This window comes from Chiloscyllium punctatum, chromosome 9, assembly GCF_047496795.1.
Source record: "Chiloscyllium punctatum isolate Juve2018m chromosome 9, sChiPun1.3, whole genome shotgun sequence".
Classification (NCBI taxonomy): Eukaryota; Metazoa; Chordata; class Chondrichthyes; order Orectolobiformes; family Hemiscylliidae; genus Chiloscyllium; species Chiloscyllium punctatum.
Window position 1 is genome coordinate 34845203 of NC_092747.1, and position 18225 is coordinate 34863427.

The 18225-nt window shown below is 41.5% G+C and overlaps 1 protein-coding gene across 2 annotated transcripts in view; it reads left to right on the forward strand.

Annotated features, from left to right (window-relative positions):
• trmt9b (tRNA methyltransferase 9B) overlaps positions 1-18225 on the forward strand; it is a 57859-nt gene that overhangs the window by 20838 nt on the left and 18796 nt on the right. For both annotated transcript variants that reach the window (XM_072577221.1, XM_072577222.1), the window contains one exon: positions 13686-13886. In XM_072577221.1, the coding sequence (XP_072433322.1) occupies positions 13718-13886 (169 nt within the window). In that variant the 5' untranslated portion in view covers positions 13686-13717. The remainder of the gene's footprint in view (positions 1-13685; positions 13887-18225) is intronic.

An 18225-nucleotide genomic window follows, 5' to 3' on the forward strand; every position in this document is an offset into this window, starting at 1 on the left:
TACGTGACACAGCCCAGCTACTCCTCTTCGTACGTGGGATAACTACGGACTTTAAAATCACAGGAGCTGGCAGCCATGCAGTCAATGAAAGGAACAACAACTGGTAATGATTTGTTCACTGAGGTAAATGCATGTTTGGACATGTTGGGACTAAAATGGGACAAGCTGGCGGGTGTGACAATGGATGGTTGTCCAAATCTAACGGGAAAAAATGTTGGACTCTTAAAGAGAATGTGGGATAAAGTGACAGAAATTGGTATTTTTGCATTGTATTATACATCAGGAAGTGTTGTGTAAATGTTAAAAATTAACCATGTGGCTGATGTTGTAACTAAAATAGTTAACATCGTCAGGGCAAGAGCTTTGAATCACAGGCAATTTATTGCACTTTTTGAGGAAAGTGAGACTGAACATCATGACATTGGCTACCACACAGCTGTCAGGTGGCTCAGCCTGGGCAAAATGTTGAAAAGTGTATGGGACCTGAGAGAAGAGATTCAAGATTTCTGTGTGAAGAAAGGGAATGGCATTCCATAGCTTTCATATGCAGACTGGATTGCAGGCCTTGGTTTTGCTGTTGATGGGACTGCACTTATTTTTGAACTAAATATGAAGCTGCAGTGCAAGGGCCTTTTTGTGCATGAAATGTACAACTTGGTGAAGGCTTTTATGAGAAAGTTGCAGCTTTTCTCAAGCCTAATGGAGGACAACATTCTCATCCACTTGCCAACACTGAAGGAAGCCGCACCTTCAGCAGATCACCTCCACAGGTTAGAAGCGCTGCATGGTGAATTTTCAAGGTGATTTCAAGATTTTAAAACGGTTGAGAATGAAATGCACATGATTTTTTTTCCCTATTTACATGCAATGTGGAGAATGCACCTAGTGTTCAGCTTGAACTCATTGAGCTGCAGTCTGACACACTTCTGGCAGAGTACTTTAGGTCAGTCTCGCTGCTGGATTTTTACTCTTCCCTCAGAGGAGAACTTTTCACACATGAGGAGGCATGCTTAGAAGATTCTAGTCCTTTTTGGATCTACCTATATATGCGAACAGACATTCTCGGTGATGAAGTTCAACAAATTCAAATACAGATCCTCTATCACTGACGATTGCCTCTCAGCTGTCCTTCGCATATCCACATCAGACATTCACCCAGATTTCAGTGCACTTGTTCAAGCCCAAAACAGACTGGATTTTTCCCACGAAACAAGTAAAATGAACTGAAAAACATCAAAAGCACTTATTGCTTTTTGTATAGAGTTGTTTGTTGTTTGTAATACTGAACAATAATGAAACAGCTTTTCATTATTGGTTTGTGAGATTAATATGTTAAAAATAAAATAAAATAGTGAAATTATTGTTTTTACTGTTCTATATTTGACCTACTCCACAATTTCATATCTTTATTGTAACAGAATATCCTTTATTCTTTTGAATATTAGTTTCAGTGCAAAACTATATAATTTAGTACTTTTTACAATGGGAGAAAATTAATACTGAGCAGAATTATGTTCAACTTATTGTTGGTTCGGCCCTCCAACACAACTCAGGTTTCTCATGTGGCCCCTTGGAAGAATTAATTGCCCACCCTGATCTAAAGTGTCAATTTAAATATAAACTGGCTGGTATATGTATGTTGGAATGTTTGGAAAGAACACTTTGCAAAGCAAGGGAGACCATCTGCAGCAGGGCAAATAGTGTATTTGCATAGAACTCACAAGATGCTTGATTGGGAACACTGAATCATCTTTATGATTCATCCAGATCAGTGATGCAAAAGAGAATGTTACCACTAATATGGACCCAAACGTTCTAGCCATCGTGCGTAATTGACATGCTGATCATCCAACTGCTAAAAAAGAGTCACTACAGGCTGTGTTTAGTTGCCAGGGCAGCAGATCTCAAACAGGGAAATGAGTAACAGGACCTCCAGCAGCAGCAGCAATGATGCGGGAGGGCACTGAGCAGGTGAGCTTGAACAGATTTGCTCTGGAGGAAAGGGTTCCTTTGTTGAAAAGAGACCTCGTGGGGAGAGAACCAGATAGACAGATAAACAAAGGATTTCCTCAACCAGATATAATCTACAGATTTAATTCAGTGTATATACTCTAATTTACTACTTTAACCTTAATTTCCTTTCGTGTTTGTAAAGACCTGATGCCAGTGAAATAAAGAATCTCTGTTTCGTGATCTTCAAGCTGTCTGTGTGCTTAAATCTCCCATCACCATGAAAGAGGCCTTGTCCTAGTCACCACCCTCCCCTTTCTCCTGATGGCTCAAATGCTGATAGTTCATGGACTGACATTGAAGAAAGCCATCGTATCTATTACCTGGGTACTTGTAATTGATTGGACGATCTTGAGGTGAGAGAATTGCTCTGTGAAGACTCTGGGTGGTTATGGCCATTTGCTGAGAGTCCTTTATCGCTGCCTCTTCCCTCTCTGAGCACTTGTTACCTTTGCTTTTTCTCCCTGCTGCAGACAAATGGGGTTTAGAAATAAAAGCATCAATAATGCAATACGTGATCTGAGGAGAACATTTTTAAAGTGAACATCAGTACTTGCACCATACACCATAACAGTCCATAATGATTTTACTAACCTTTTAAAAGACAGTACAAATCATCAAAAATTCTAAATTAGTAGCAACTAGTGAAAGTCAATTGGTAACTGTTGTGAGAGTGATTCATGATTCATTTAAATTGCTGGAGCATTGAGATCTAAAATGGTTCCACCAGAGAAATTAGTGTTAGAAGTTGGCCAAAGTCACAACATACCTACCTTGCATGTCTCTGGCACATATTCATGTCAATACATGCAAAATGGTGTTCAGTGTGGTCTAATCCAGAAGGCTGTGCATGTGCCACAGGCACCATTTTTGCCATGAAGTAGGTTGTCACAGGTAGCACTGAGAATAAATAGAGTCCAGAGCCAAATTTTGGGGCCATTAACTCTCAATAAGTCAATTTTCAGGAACGTGGATGGAGAGAATTGCAGTTGTTGTTATGGGAGACAGCAACAGACACTGGTAATAATGGTGCATGCTTCACTTATATCAAGAGTGAAGCCTTTGGGCATGTCCAGGAGGAATTTGAATCTGCCCCTGGGTTTACCATGTTATCACCGTCTTCTTTCGTCTTGGACTCATAGACATCTACAGCACAAAAAGTCCACTTGGCACATCAAGTTTGAATTAATCAAAACAGGCACTGAACTATCTAATTACATTTTACACAATGTGGCCCATAGCTTTGTATAAGTTTACATTACAAGTGCACAGCTGAATACTTGTTAAATGTTGAGGACTACTCCCTCTATCACCCTTACAAGCAAGGCGTTTTTCACATCACCACCCTACAAGTGAAAACATTTTATTTTCTCACATCCCCTACAGATCTCTTGGCCCTTACCATAATCTGTGCCCCTCAACATTGATTCATTCGCCAAGGGGAAAGGTTCCTTCCTGCCTCTCTTACCTGTGCTTATCATAATTTTATATATCCCAATCATGCCCCCTGCACCCCACCTCAGTTTTCTGTACTCCAAGGAATATAACCCCAATCCAGATGGGTGGCATGGTGGCTCAGTGGTTAGCAATGTTGCCTCACAGCTCCAGGGTCCCAGGTTCAATTCCAGCCTTGGGCGACTGTCTGTGTGGAAGTTGCACATTCTCCCCATGTCTGTGTGGGTTTCTTCTGGGTGCTCCGGTTTCCTCCCACAGTCCAAAGATGTGCAGGTGAGGTGAATTGGCCATGCTAAATTACTCATAGTGTTAGGTGTATTAGTCAGAGGGAAATAGGTCTGGGTGAGTTACTCTTTGGAGGGTTGGTGTGGACTGGTTGGGCCGAAGGGCCTGTTTCTACACTGTAGGGAGTCTAATCATCCAATCTCTCTTTGTAAGTAGCCCCAGGCAACATTTTGGTAAATCTCTTCTGCATCCACTACAGTGCAACACGTCCCTCCGACAGTGTGGTTTCCAGAACTGTACATAATCCTCGAGCTGTAGCCTAACAGTTCCAGCATAACCTCCCACTATTAAACTTTGCGTCTCAATATTTGGGGCAAATATTCCTTTTTAACCTTCCTGTCCTACTAAAGGGGCCAGTAGACATTCACACCAAGGTCCCTCTAATTCAAAGTGCTTCCTAGGGTGCTACCGTTTATCATATTGCCTTATTTATGTTACCCAAATGCATCACATCTCATCCAGATTGAATTCAATGTGCCACTAATCAGCTCATTTATTATCCTCCTGTAATCTAAGGCTATCCTCCTTACTGTTTGCCACCCCACCAATTTTTGTGTGATCTGTGAACACACTGATCAACCCTCTAACATTTATGTCTAAATATTAAAATTTATCACAAAAAGGAAGGGCCCCAAAACTTGCAGACCCACTGGCTTTTAGTCATAAAAGCACCTGTCAGCCATTGTCCTCTGCTTCCTGCTGCTTGGTCAATTCTGGATCCAATTTGCCAAATTTCCTTAGATCCCATGGACTCTTATTTTCACTATCAGTCTCCCATGAAGGACTTTACCCAGAGTCTTGCTGAAGTCCAAGTAGACTACATCAAATGCATCATCCTTCATCTACACAGCTAGCCACCTCTTTGAAAAATTCATGACCTCCCTTGAACAAAACCATGCTGACTATTCTTGATTAATCCCTTCCGCTCCAATTGCAGATGAATTTTGTTCTTCAGAATTATTTCCAAAAATTTCCAAGAGATTAGACTAACTGGCCTGTAGCTTCCCAGTTTATCCCTTGCTCCCCTCTTTAATTACAGTACCACATTGGTTGTTATCCATTCCTCTTGCAGTTCCCCTGTGGCCAGAGAGGGATTGAAAATTATTGCCAGCATCCGTGCTGTTTCCTCAACAGCCTGAGATAGATTTCATTCCACCTTGGAGATTTATCTGCATTAAACCCTGCCAAACTATTTAGAACCTCCTTTCTGTCCAAGCTATTTTATTTATTTATATCATAGTCCTTCTCCTTGATTTCTATACCAACATTTTTTCTTTTGAATTTCTGAGTGAATGGGATAAATACGTTATGCGGACAGAAGAAAAGTGTTGGTGAGGTCTTGTTGAAGTCAGGGTCTCATCTGCTGAATGGAGAACCAGCAGGAGGACAGTGATGCCTCTTTGCAGGAATGTGAGCCAAACTATGAGCTACTAGAGCATTTGCAAACTTAGCACTGGGTATTTTTACTGAAATCAGCACCCCAGGGTGGAAGTCCAACCTAGCAAGGGCTGCCAACCAAACCGAGGCCAACAGCACCACTGTGGAGCTATGGCTTCGACTGGAATGACAGGCTCCAGGGTCTCTGGATTGACGAGCGGGGCTGCATCAGCAGTCTTCCTGCCTCTGACTTAATTCGACTGAATGTAGGAAGGCAACAGAGTACCCGTATGCCGCCATCCCACCTATTAAATATTCTGCTTTTAAACACTCAAAAGGAGACAGTATAAGATTCTGCCCAATGTCTCTAAAGCTGAAAGATGTTTTTAAGAAAATTTTGCTGATTATTGTTAGCCAACATTTGCAGGAGCAGCAACTCCCACTGAAGACAATAAATGTCATTAGATTACATACAGCTTTTTTTTCTGCATGGAGTGCCACATTCTCCACAAATGTATTGTTGCTAACAGAATCTGGCAACCTGTTATGTTATTTTGAAAAAGGCTTTGTTTACATTTATGTATCTCCATGATTGAACTGGCATTAAAGCTTTGGCAACAGGGCACAATACTTCCAAAGGTCATGCAGTTGCACTTCCCCCACAAACAATCGTTTAATAGTGCGTTTCAGAATGTTTAATAGTTCAGTTGAAACTAGTGAAATTAGTCTTAATCCATTATGTCAGTATACATGTTTAGCATGGATATGGAGCAGTTAAATAATCTTGAATTGTATATTAGGATAGGCTTTAGCTATCAGTTGGCAGACTGGTGATATGAGTCAGTTGACTGCCTGATCCTTCTGCTAGGTGTCTGTCCTTTTGGTGTATAAACCAAGTGAGCTCCCTGGAAGACAAACTAGCTATCAGGAATGTAGACCTATTTGGGTGAACTTTGAGGTGGGAAAGCTAAGGTCTACCCCTCAGGCCAATAGCAACTTGTTCTTGTGGGGCTAACCTGGAAGTGCCTGTTCTACTAGTGACCTGATAAAACATTGGAGCATGGGCGGTACGGTGGCTCAGTGCTTAGCACTGCTGCCTCACAGCGCCAGAGACTCTAGTTCAATTCCCACCTCAGGCGACTGACTGTGTAGACTTTGCACTTTCTCCCCATGTCTGTGTGGGTTGCCTCCGGGTGCTCTGGTTTCCTCCCACAGTCCAAAGATGTGCAGGTCAGGTGAATTGGCCATGCTAAATTGCCCATAGTATTAGGTGCATTAGTCAGAGGGAAATGGGTCTGGGTGAGTCAGTTTGCGTATTAAAAGGACTTTCTGAAACATTTGGGCACCCTCACTATTCAGCTGAAAGCTCCTTTTTAAGTTTACTCACAAATGTTAAGCCATTTTCAGGCCATTAACCAATTTGACCTTCATAACATGAGTAATGTGCATTTGTGTTATAAATTTAACATGGACATTGCACTGATATCAGTGCAATGTAACATCTGTGTTATGACTTGAACTTATACTGAAGTATGAGCTTCACTGTACTTTATAGGACAGTGTCTATTTGGAGAGTTTCCCTCCAACACTATAATTGAAGTGCAAGTACTCCTATAGGATTTAGTTAATTTGGAAAATGTGTAGTACACAGTCAAATAATGCAGCAATAATTAGACTCAGGAAAGAATGACTACATGAAATATTGGATTAGTGGTGCTGGAAGAGCACAGCAGTTCAGGTAGCATCCAAGGAGCTTCGAAATCGACGTTTCGGGCAAAAGCCCTTCAGGAATAAAGCTTTATTCCTGATGAAGGGCTTTTGCCTGAAACGTCGATTTCGAAGCTCCTTGGATGCTGCCTGAACTGCTGTGCTCTTCCAACACCACTAATCCAGAATCTGGTTTCCAGCATCTGCAGTCATTGTTTTTAACTACATGAAATATTGCCTAATATTTAAGAAGTTACAAAGCCTTTGAACATTTGTGCATTTGAAAGATGGTCTTACTGCCACTTAACATCACAGAGCTGGGATATGGACACTTGTGGTGTGGCAAAAGAATGAAACATAATTTGAACAACCAGTAACATTGCTGTCTGCACTACTGAGATGTCTTTACTCCTCCAATTTTGTATTCTCGAGCTTATCCAATTTTAAAAACTTGATCACTGGCAGCTGTACCTTTTATAAGATGCTTCTTACAGGCTAAGTCTTTGGCCAGCTTTTGGCCATCCTTCTTGACATCACCATGTGTGACCTAGTATCAGACTTTGCTCTGTAATTCCCCTTTTAAATGTCTTAGCTCTTTTTTACATTAAAGACACCAAATAAATAGATGTTGTTACTATTATATAGACTTGATTTGCCAAACTGGAGTTAAGATCTGTGTTTGTGGGCGGCACAGTGGCTCAGTGGTTAGCACTGCTGCCTCACAGCACCAGATACCCGGGTTCAATTCCCGCCTCAGGCGACTGACTGTGTGGAGTTTGCACATTCTCCCTGTATCTGCATGGGTTTCCTCCCACAATCCAAAAATGTGCAGATTAGGTGAACTGGCCATGTTAAATTGCCCCGTAGTGTTAGGTAAAGGAGTAAATGTCGGGGAATGGGTGGGTTGCGCTTCGGCGGGTCAGTGTGGACTTGTTGGGCCGAAGGGCCTGTTTCCACACTGTAACTAATCTTATCTAATCTAATCCCATTCATGATATCTGCAAGAGGCTGTTGTTCCTTCTGCAGACTCTCCAAGCCCAACTATTTTTTTAAAATTCACTCATGGGAGGGGGGATTACTGGCTGGCCCAGCATTTATTGTCAATCCCACAATCCTGTTGAGAAAATGATGGTGAGCTTCCATTGAATTGCGGCAATCCATTTACTGTAGATGCACCCACAGTGCTATTAGGAAGAGAATTTCACAATTTTGATCCTGCACTATTAAAGGAATGGCAATACATTTCCAAGTAAGAATGGTGAATGGCATATGGCATGGAGCTTGCACATGGTGATCTGCCCATATATTTTAGTCATCTTGATGTTAGTGCTCTTAGATTTGGATGATGCTGAAGTGGTTTGGTGAATTTCTGTAATGTATCTTGCATATATTGCTGACCACTGTCAGTGGTGAGGTGGTGAAGCCAATCAGACAGGCTGCATTACCCTTTGCATTAAGCTTTGAGTGTTTTGGAGTTGTGCTGATCCAGGTAATAGGACAGAATTCCATCACACTCCTGACTTGTGCCTTGTAGATGGTGGACAGTCTTTGGGGAGTCAAGAGGCAAGTTACCTAGCCTTTACCCTGCTTTTGTAGCCATGATATATATTCAGTTTTTTGCCAGTATTAGCCCTCGCAGTGTTGATGGTGGGGGATCCAGTAATTGAATTGAATTGAATTTATTGTCACATGTACTGAGGCACAGTGAAAAGCTTTGTCTTGCGAGCAATACAGGCAGATCACATAGTTAAATAGCATGGATAAGTAAATAATAGGTAAACAGCTGCAAAAACAAAAGCACAGGTATAGGCGATTGCTTTGAGTTTGAGTCCATTCAGTATTCTAACAACAGTAGGGTAAAAACTGTTTTGAAACTGGCTGGTGCGTGTGTTCAGGCTTCTGTACCTTCTCCCTGATAGAGGTTGTAGAAAATCATTGCCAGGGTGGAATGGATTTTTGAGAATGCTGGCAGTCTTTCCTTGACAGTGGGCCTGGTAGATGGATTCTGTAGATGGGAGGTTGGCCTTTGTGATTGTCCGGGCTGAGTTCACCACTCACTGTGACCATCTCCAATCTCCAATCTTGAATGGTACAGTTGCCACACCAGGTAGTGATACATCCAGACAGAATGCTCTCGATGGAGCACTGATAATAGTTGGCAAGGGTATTCGCTGTCATGCCAAGTTTCCTCAGCTGCCTGAGGAAGAAGAGCCGTTGTTGGTCCTCTGTAACCAGTGCATCCACGTGAAGAGTCCAAGAAAGCTTGTTGTGGATGACCACTCCCAGGAGCTTGGCACTCTCTGTTCGTTCCATCCCTGTGCTGTTAATGTGTAGGGGGGGCATGAGTAACATCCCACCAAAAGTCCTTGTATGTCAAGGGGCAGTGGTAAGATGGTCACAGCCCACAGTGTGGATATTATCCAGGTCATGCTATATTTGGAGCTTCAGTATATGAGGAGTCACGAATGGCGCTGAACTTTGTGCAATCATCAGTGAACATCTCCACTTGTGACCTTATGATGGAGCCAAATCATTGAAGCAGCTGAAGGTGTTTGGACTGAGGACACTCCCATGAGGAATCCAAGCAGAGATGTCCTGGAGCTTAGGCAACTGATCTCCAGTAGTTACAACTATCTAGTATGACTCCAATTAGTCAAGAATTTTCCTCCTGAATCCGAGTTTTGCCAGTTTTTCTTGATGCCATACTCGGTCAGAGGCCATTAATGTCATAACGTAAATTTGACAATTGAAAGATTCCATTTTAAATGTGTATTGAAGTAGAATATAGCTAACAGTTGAGGATTTTGGATTGTCTCTGTTATTCGTGTTGTATAAGTGTTTTCTATTGTTTATCAGACTGCTGATCTCCACATTTTGCAGTGTCCACCTGTCATTGGTAAAATAATGAAAGTGGCTGCAACAGGCCCTCAGGTGGCTCTTGTTTGACCACTTAGGGACCTGAATTCACCTAAGGGTGGGAGAGTCGTTCAACACTTTCCCTGGCACTATTAAAATGGCAGCAGTGGGAAGGTGTTAGACTTGCCAATCCAACCTATGATCTCATCCAATTTTATACCCACACCTCCCAGTATGCACCCTGTAGAATTCCCGTCTGTGATTGGCTTTACATCTCTTCACTAAACTGCTGAATATACAGCCTGATCTTTTTGTCTTAATTACTGGTATAAACTAGTCTATAGTGAGGTTTTATTTAGACCTTGTGAAATTGTAATGGGTCATGATGGAACACTTTTAATCCTGTCTGTGGTCAATTGAAAGGAGAATGTTGTAAAGAATGTAATATCCATCCTGACTTGGAAATATATCACCACTCTTCCTTCTCCGGCTCTGGTCAAAATCGTAGAGTTCTCTTTGCAACAGCCTTGTAGGTGTATCTGTAGCAAATGAACTGCAGCAGTTCAAGAAGGTGGCTCACCACCGCCACCTACAGGACAACTAGACATGGACGTTAAATGCTGGTGCCAGACCAGCATGTTCCACGAGTGAATTAAAAAACAATCAATTCTATAAAATTGTATATTTTCTCAATTAGGAACATTTGAAATCAGCTGTTAATGTACACAGTAAACATATGCAAAGAGAAATGACAGGCTTCTAGTTTCAGTAAAGCCCTTCCTCTTTTAGAACTGACAATAACACTTAGGATGTGATCTGTATTTTTACATGAAAGGCAATACATAAGTAAAACAAATTTTTATTCTAAATAGCATTCTAATTTGCATAATCAGATTTTACTGTCAAATAAGGGGACTTAAGTGTGTCAGTGTGTCACGTGGTTAGTCAGAGTTTAAAGTTGCATGCAAAATTACTCCTCTTCAAATAGTATTTAAAATGGAGGGTTTTTATGTGGAAACTGTGGAAATGTTCTTGACCAGTATGAGGTACAGTTTAAAATGAGGTACAGTTTAATTTTCTGAAGCAAATACCTGCATTGTTACATGATAAATCTGGGAAAATGTCACCACTTCATAATCACTCTATTTACACATGCTATCCTGTGGTGTCGTTCATTTTGTGTTGCATGCAGTAGGTTCAAAGTGTGAGATTACTAACACAGAAGATAAAATACTGCAGTACGTCAAGTCTAACAGTGCGATCACTAAAAACTGGAATCAAATCCAGCAGGGTATTTGGTTCTTTTTTTTTATGATCCATGCAATCAATTAATTAGGTTGATGTGAGCACTTAACCCAGCAGTAGCTCATTATTGTAATTTGTTGTGTCTTGTTTGAAGGAGAGAATCTTAATCTGGACATTTTACCGTGGTCTACGTAGATAAAAGGGTCAGAAAAAGGACAAAAAGTAGTATTTTTTAGTATACAGAGCCTTGGTGACTGGGAGAAACATTATAAACAAAAATATCTCCATCAGTATTTTTATTCATTCTTGGGATGTGGGCAATACTTGCTCATCTCTAATTACCCAGAGGACAGTTAAGAGTCAACCACATTGCTGGAGTCACATGTAGGCCAGACTGGGTAAGATAGCAGTTTCCTTCCCTAAAGGACATTAGTGAACCAGAATATATTCAAGAAAGAGATTTTGATTTTTTTTTATTTTAAAGGCAACGGAAGAATGAGGAGAAGTTCGGAAATAGGTATTGAGATAGAGGATCTGCCATGATCATACTGAATAGCAAAGCAAAGGATTTGGTTGATCTACTCCTGCGTTTCAGTGATACTGTCCTAGGCTGAATAATCTTCAGCTGTTTCAATAATGTCCTTCCATCCATCATAAGCTCAGAGTTAGGGACATTTGTGATGATTGCACAATGTTCAGGACCATCTGCAATGACTCAGATACTGAAGCAGTGTGTGTCCATTTATGGCAAGACCTGAACAAATTTGAAAGGGGTCACTGAACTCAAAACATTAACTTATTTTCTGTCCTCAGATGCTGAGATTCAATGCCATTACAGTTGCTTTCAACACCTGAAGGTTACCATTGACCAGAAGTGAACTATGCCAGCCATATAAATACTGTGGCTAAAAAACACAGCTCAGAAACTGGGAAATCTGTGACTCCCCAAAGTCTATCGACCAACCACAAGGCGTTAGTGTGAATATGATGGATTACTCACCTGTATTGGTGTGTTTTCTTCAAGAAGCTAAACACAATACAGCACAAAGTAACCTGCTTGATAGACGTTCCATTTGCCACCTCAATGTTCACTCCCTCCTCCAACAAGTCACCATTACAGCAATGTGTATCATCTACAAGATGTCTGCCGCAATTATCCATGACTGCTTTGACAGGATCTTTCAAACCTGTGAGCTCTTTTACCTAGGAAGACAATGGCAGCAGACACTGTGTAAGCCACCATCTGCATGTTGCTCTGCAGGAAAACACCATTCTGACTTGGAACTATAACACCATTACTTCACTGTCACTGAATAAAAGTCCTGGAACTCCCTCCCAACAGTACAGTAAGTGCAACTCCATAAAATGGACACAAGATGGATCGGAGCAGTTGAAGTAGACCACCACCTTCTCGAGAGTCATTGGGAATGAGCAACAAGTATTAGCTTAGCAGGAGATGCCCACGTACCTTGAAAGAATGAAGGAAGAACTTGCCTAATTGCCCTTCAATATTGTTTATACTTAATTTGCATTGCATTCTCAAATGCAGACTTGGATCTGTTTTAATTACTTTTACATTATTTACATTTGACGTTTATAAAATGAGTTTAATTTTATTTGCAGGTGATCATTTTGGTTGAACATTACCCTCAGCAGTTTTGCACCATTTGTATGGTTAGGCTAACTATAATTTCTGATAACATTAATCTTATGCACTTTTCAGAGAAATCTTCCTCTATAAAGCCAAATAATCCAGGATCCTTGTGATACATTATATTCACTGTAAAAGAGCATCTAAAAGTATTCCTTCACTATAGCAAAAATACACAGTGGAAATATCTGTGTGATTCTTCCAACCTCCCACTGCAGTGTCAAAGGACATCCTGGAGAAATTATCATTTTAGTTAATGAAATAACAAACTTCCAATGCTGGAGATCTGAAACAAAATCAGAAATTTTTGGAGGAAAACTGGGCAGCATCAGTAGGGGAAAAAAGCAGAGTTAACATATTGTGTTGTGATCCTTCTTCACAACACTTATGTTTCCTTTATTTTATATGTCAAACCGAGGCCCTGCCTGCCCCCCGAAGTGAATGTAAAAGATCTCTTGATACTGTTTTGAAGGAACTTATCCTTGATGTCCTGGCCAATATTTATTCCTTAGTCAACATCAGAGAATCATATTATGAACTCCTCATTTGATCACATTTTATGGGAGCTTGCTGTGTGCAAATTCACTGTTTCTCCTTCATTACAACAGGGACTACATTTCAGAATATTTCATTGGCTGTAAAGTGTTTTGGATATCCTGCAGTCATGTGACTTTGGTGCTGAAGTTTGTCAAATAGTACCTTAATACTGATGTTGACTGCTCTGGGATGTGAGTGCAGGAGGAGATTGCAAGCCAAGTAGATGGTTGAAGCTGGACCTCAGTTTGGAGTTAGCATGCTCTGAACAGGGTGCAATCCAGGGCTGAATATCCTGTTAGTGGGCACCAGATTAAATGTGAGGGTAGAGATGAGGCCGGAGAGAAATAGGCTTTTTAAGTTGGATAAGGGCTATATTTTGGAACAAGACAGATAGAACCGAGGAAAACATTTATATAGTTTAGTGTTACGGGAAACTTTGGGAACATTTCATGTATATTCTGAATGTTTATGTGCCGATACCACCTCCAAAATTACTAACTACGATGTCGAATTTCTTCTATTTTTGTTAATTTCTTGTTTGGTGTTTTTTTTTCCCCTTAAGCCCCTTAGGGCTTTTGACAGTTTCATGACAGAATGCATGATTTCACTATGGATAAAGAAGCAAGTCGTTTGGAGAAGGACTATGTTCATGATGTCTATGAGAGGATCGCCCCTCACTTCAATGACTCTCGTTATAAAGCCTGGCCCCGAGTACGACACTTCCTGTTGGAACAAGAACCTGGCAGTCTCATCGCAGATGTTGGTTAGTATGTAGTCTATTTGCTAATCTAGCTGAGTGATAAGATGCTTTAGTCAAAAGGGAGCTTTTGTTCAATTTTAGATGCTAAAAGTGACTGTAATATAAAAACTCTCCATTCTGATTAAAGATTTTCTTCTCTTGGATGGTTGTCATTTTCAGGATATGGCATTCATTTTCCATCTTCAGCTCAACACCTTCAAAATTGAAATTATCCTGTTCAGCTCCCCTCATTTTAAAAACAAAATGGATGGATCTTCTGGTCCCAGTATTGGAGAGCACTGAGAAGATTGTCACTACTGAAGGCTGCAACAGTACTGCAACCTTTCGGAAACTGATTTGTGCTTGAATCCAGAAATAGCAGTTCACCTGGAAGGGTTCAACAAGATCTTTCAGAGCACAAACTTGGGTTGATTTCCCTGTATTTATCCAGTTATTTAAAGTAATTTAGTTACTACAGCTCCTAGCAGGTGTAGACCCTGCTCCAGAAGCACAGACCTTTAAGTCAGGAGGAACGCATTAATAGTTAGCTCTCCTTTCCCCTGACTCCCCCAAATTTCTCCCCGATCTCGCTGTCTACTGTCTGCTCCCACATACCTGATGTCTCAAATGCTTTTCCTACCAAGCTCCCAAACTTTACCTTGTGTGAACTATAAATCATCCTGACCTCTGCACCTTAGGGTACTGACTCTGAACATATTCCTGAAGGTTCAAAAATATGGTGCTGGAAAAGCACAGGCAGTCAGGCAGCAGCTGAGAAGCAGAAATGAGGCTCTGATGAAGTGGTTTTGCCCGAAACTTCAACTCTCCTGCTCCTCGGATGCTGCCTCACCTGTGCTTCTCCAGCGCCACACTTTTCAACTCTGATCTCCAGCATCTGCAGTCCTCACTTTCTCTTATTCCTGAAGATTTCATCATTCGACTCCTGGCCCCCATCTGCTTCAACCTATCAAATTGTTGTTTTCCCACCTCTAATATTATGTCTTATTTGTAGATAAAAGTTTTAAAGAAAATGGAAATAAAAGTCAAAGTGGACTTCTGATTTTGTTTCTGTTTGCTGGATTGCTGGCAGTAGTATCCAGGATATTAATGTTGAATTCCAGAGGAGTTCTGGTGGAGTGGAAAATCAAATACTTCAGTGGTTCTTCAGCATTTTTGTTTGAAGGATGCACCTTTGAAGTTGATTATTCGAGAATTATGTCATTCCCAAGTTCAAAACAGCTACAACATTGGGATCTACCCACAATGTGGAATATTGCGAGGTATCTCCTGTAGGACAATTCCAATCTGGTCAATGACTGCCTCATAAGTCTATGCTCGATCATCGGTAAAATGATGAAACATGTTATCAACCGTGCTATTAAGCAGCACTTGCTGATCAATGACCTGCTAAGTGATGTTCAGTTTGGGTTCTGCCCAGGGCACTCCGTTCCAGACTCCAAGCTTGGTTCATTTGTGGATAAAAGAACTGAATTCAGAATTGAGGTGAGAGTGACTGCCTTTGACATTAAGACCACATTTAACGAAGTGTGGCACCAGTGAGCCTGAGCAAAACTGAAGCCAGCAGGAATCAAGGAGATGCTCTGCACTGGTTGGAGTAATACCTGATACAAAGGAAGATGGTGTTGTTTGAGGTCAATCATTTCGGCTGCTGCACATTAGGAACTCCTCAGGGATGTGCCCTTCGCCCAAAAACCTCCAACTGCTTTATCAATGATCTAACCGCAGTCACAAAGTCAGAGCAGAGATGTTCGCACCATGATCAGCTCCATTCATGAGTCAGATGCTGAGGCAGTCTGTGCCCAAATGCAACTAGGACAAAAGGATAACCTCAAAGATCAGCAAGGCGGCCTTTGTGTGGAGCCACAGAAAATGGGGGAGATACTAAATGAGTATTTTGCCAGTATTTACTGTGGAAAAGAATATGGAAGATATAGACTGTAGGGAAATAGATGGTGACATCTTGCAAAATGTCCATATTACAGAGGATGAAGTGCTGGATGTCTTGAAACAGGTAAAGATGGATAAATCCCCAGGACCTGATCAAGTGTACCCTAGAACTCTGTGGGAAGCTAGAGAAGTGATTGCTGGACCTCTTGCTGAGATATTTGTATCATCGATAGTCACAAAGTGAGGTGGTGGAAGACTGGACGTTGACTAACATGGTGCCATTGTTTTAGAAGGCTGGTAAGGACAAGCCAGGGAACTATAGACCAGTGAGCCTGATGTTGGTGGTGGGTCCTCTACTTTTTGTCATTTATGTAAATGATTTGGATGCAAGCATAAGAGGCACAGTTAGTAAGTTTGCAGATGACACCAAAATTGGAGGTGTAGCGAAGAAGGTTACCTCACATTACCACAGGATGTTGACCAGATGGGCCAATGGGCTGAGAAGTGGCAGATGGAACTTAATTCCGATAAATGCGAGGTGCTGCATTTTGAGAAAGCAAATCTTAGCAGGACTTATACACTTAATGGTAAGGTCCTAGGGAGTGTTGCTGAACAAAGAGACCTTGGAGTGCAGGTTCATAGCTCCTTGAAAGTGGAGTCGCAGGTAGATAGGATAGTGAAGGTGGTGTTTGGTATGCTTTCCTTTATTGGTCAGAGTATTGAGTACAGGAGTTTGGAGGTCATGTTGCGTCTGTACAGGACATTGGTTAGGCCACTGTTGGAATATTGTGTACAATTCTGGCCTCCTTCCTATCGGAAAGATGTTGTGAAACTTGAAAGGGTTTGAAAGGATTTGCAAGGATGTTGCCAGGGTTGGAGGATTTCAGCTATAGGGCTAGGCTAAACAGGCTGGGGCTGTTTTCTCTGGAGTGTCTGAGGCTGAGGGGTGACCTTATAGAGGTTTATAAAATTATGAGGGTCATGGATAGGATAAATAGATGAAGTCTTTTCCCTGGGGTCAGGGAGTCAAGAACTAGAGGGCATAGGTTTAGGGTGAGAGGAGAAATATATAAAAGACCTTAGGGGCAACTTTTTCACACAGAAGGTGGTATGCATATGGATTGAGCTGCCAGAGGAAGTGGTGGAGGCTGGTACAATTGCAACATTCAAAAGGCATTTGGATGGGTATATGAATAGGAATGGTTTGGAGGGATTTGGGCCGGGTGCTGGCAGGTAGGACTAGTTTGGGTTGGGATATTTGGTTGGCATGGACTGGTTGGACCGAGGGGTCTGTTTCCATGCTGTACATCTCCATGACTCTATAACTGGGCAACTTGCAGGCTTGCACTTATAAATAGTAAATAGCACTCATGCCATCAAGTCCTCAGTAATGACAATCTTCAACAAGAGACCATCTACCATTATCCCTTGGTGCTCAGGGACCTTACTGCTGCTGAATCTCCGTTTCAAGAATAGATCAGAGTTTAGAAATTCTGCAGATGTGTGACTCACCACATGACTTCTCAAAATCTATCCACCATCGAAAGGCAAAAGTCAAGAATGCGATGTAATACTCTCCACTTTCCTAAATGAGTGCAGTTCCAACAACACTCCAGAAGCTCAATACCATATATGACAAAACCCACTTGATTGGCACATCACCTGACAACCTCAATATTCACTCCCTTCATCTCTGATGCACGGTAACAGTAGTGTGTACCATCTACAGGATTTACCTCAACAACTCACCCAGGCTGCTTCGACAGCATCTTCCAGACACGTGACTTCTACCATCTTGAAGAACAATAGATACATGGGCACCCACCGCCTGCCAGTTGCCCTCCAAGCCCCACACCATACTGACTTAGAAGTATATCACTGTTGCCTCATTATTGCTGCATCAAAATCCTAGAACACCCCATATAACAGCACTGTGGGTTTCCCTTCCCCTTGTCACATGCTACAAGTCAAAAAGACCGATTACCAACATCTTTGTCAGCAATTTGGAATGGACAATAAATACTAGCCTAGTCAGTGACATCTGCATCCCAGGAATGATTTCTTTTTTTTTTAAGTAAACATTCAACTGTCATGCAAATTCACTTGGGATTCTTTGATCAAACCTGGATATTTTACATTCCACCTTTTGGAAAAAAGAGTTTTCAAAGTCCTCTCAAAAACCATGTTTTTGACCATCTCTCATTTTTTATCATACTCTTATTGCATAGGGTCACTGACATCCTCTTCACTCTGAGTAAAGCACATTGAGCGGTTTTGTTAAGTGAAAAATGTTACAGAAGTGTTTGTAACATAGAATTCTGGTGCACTGGTATTGCAGCAGAATTATTGCAGAAACTATTATATACAGAAGGAAGGCTGCCTGCGTGCGGCATTGTGATGTGCCATTTAATTAGTTTGCCCATGAATTCACATGGAAGGCAAGCCTGAGACCTTC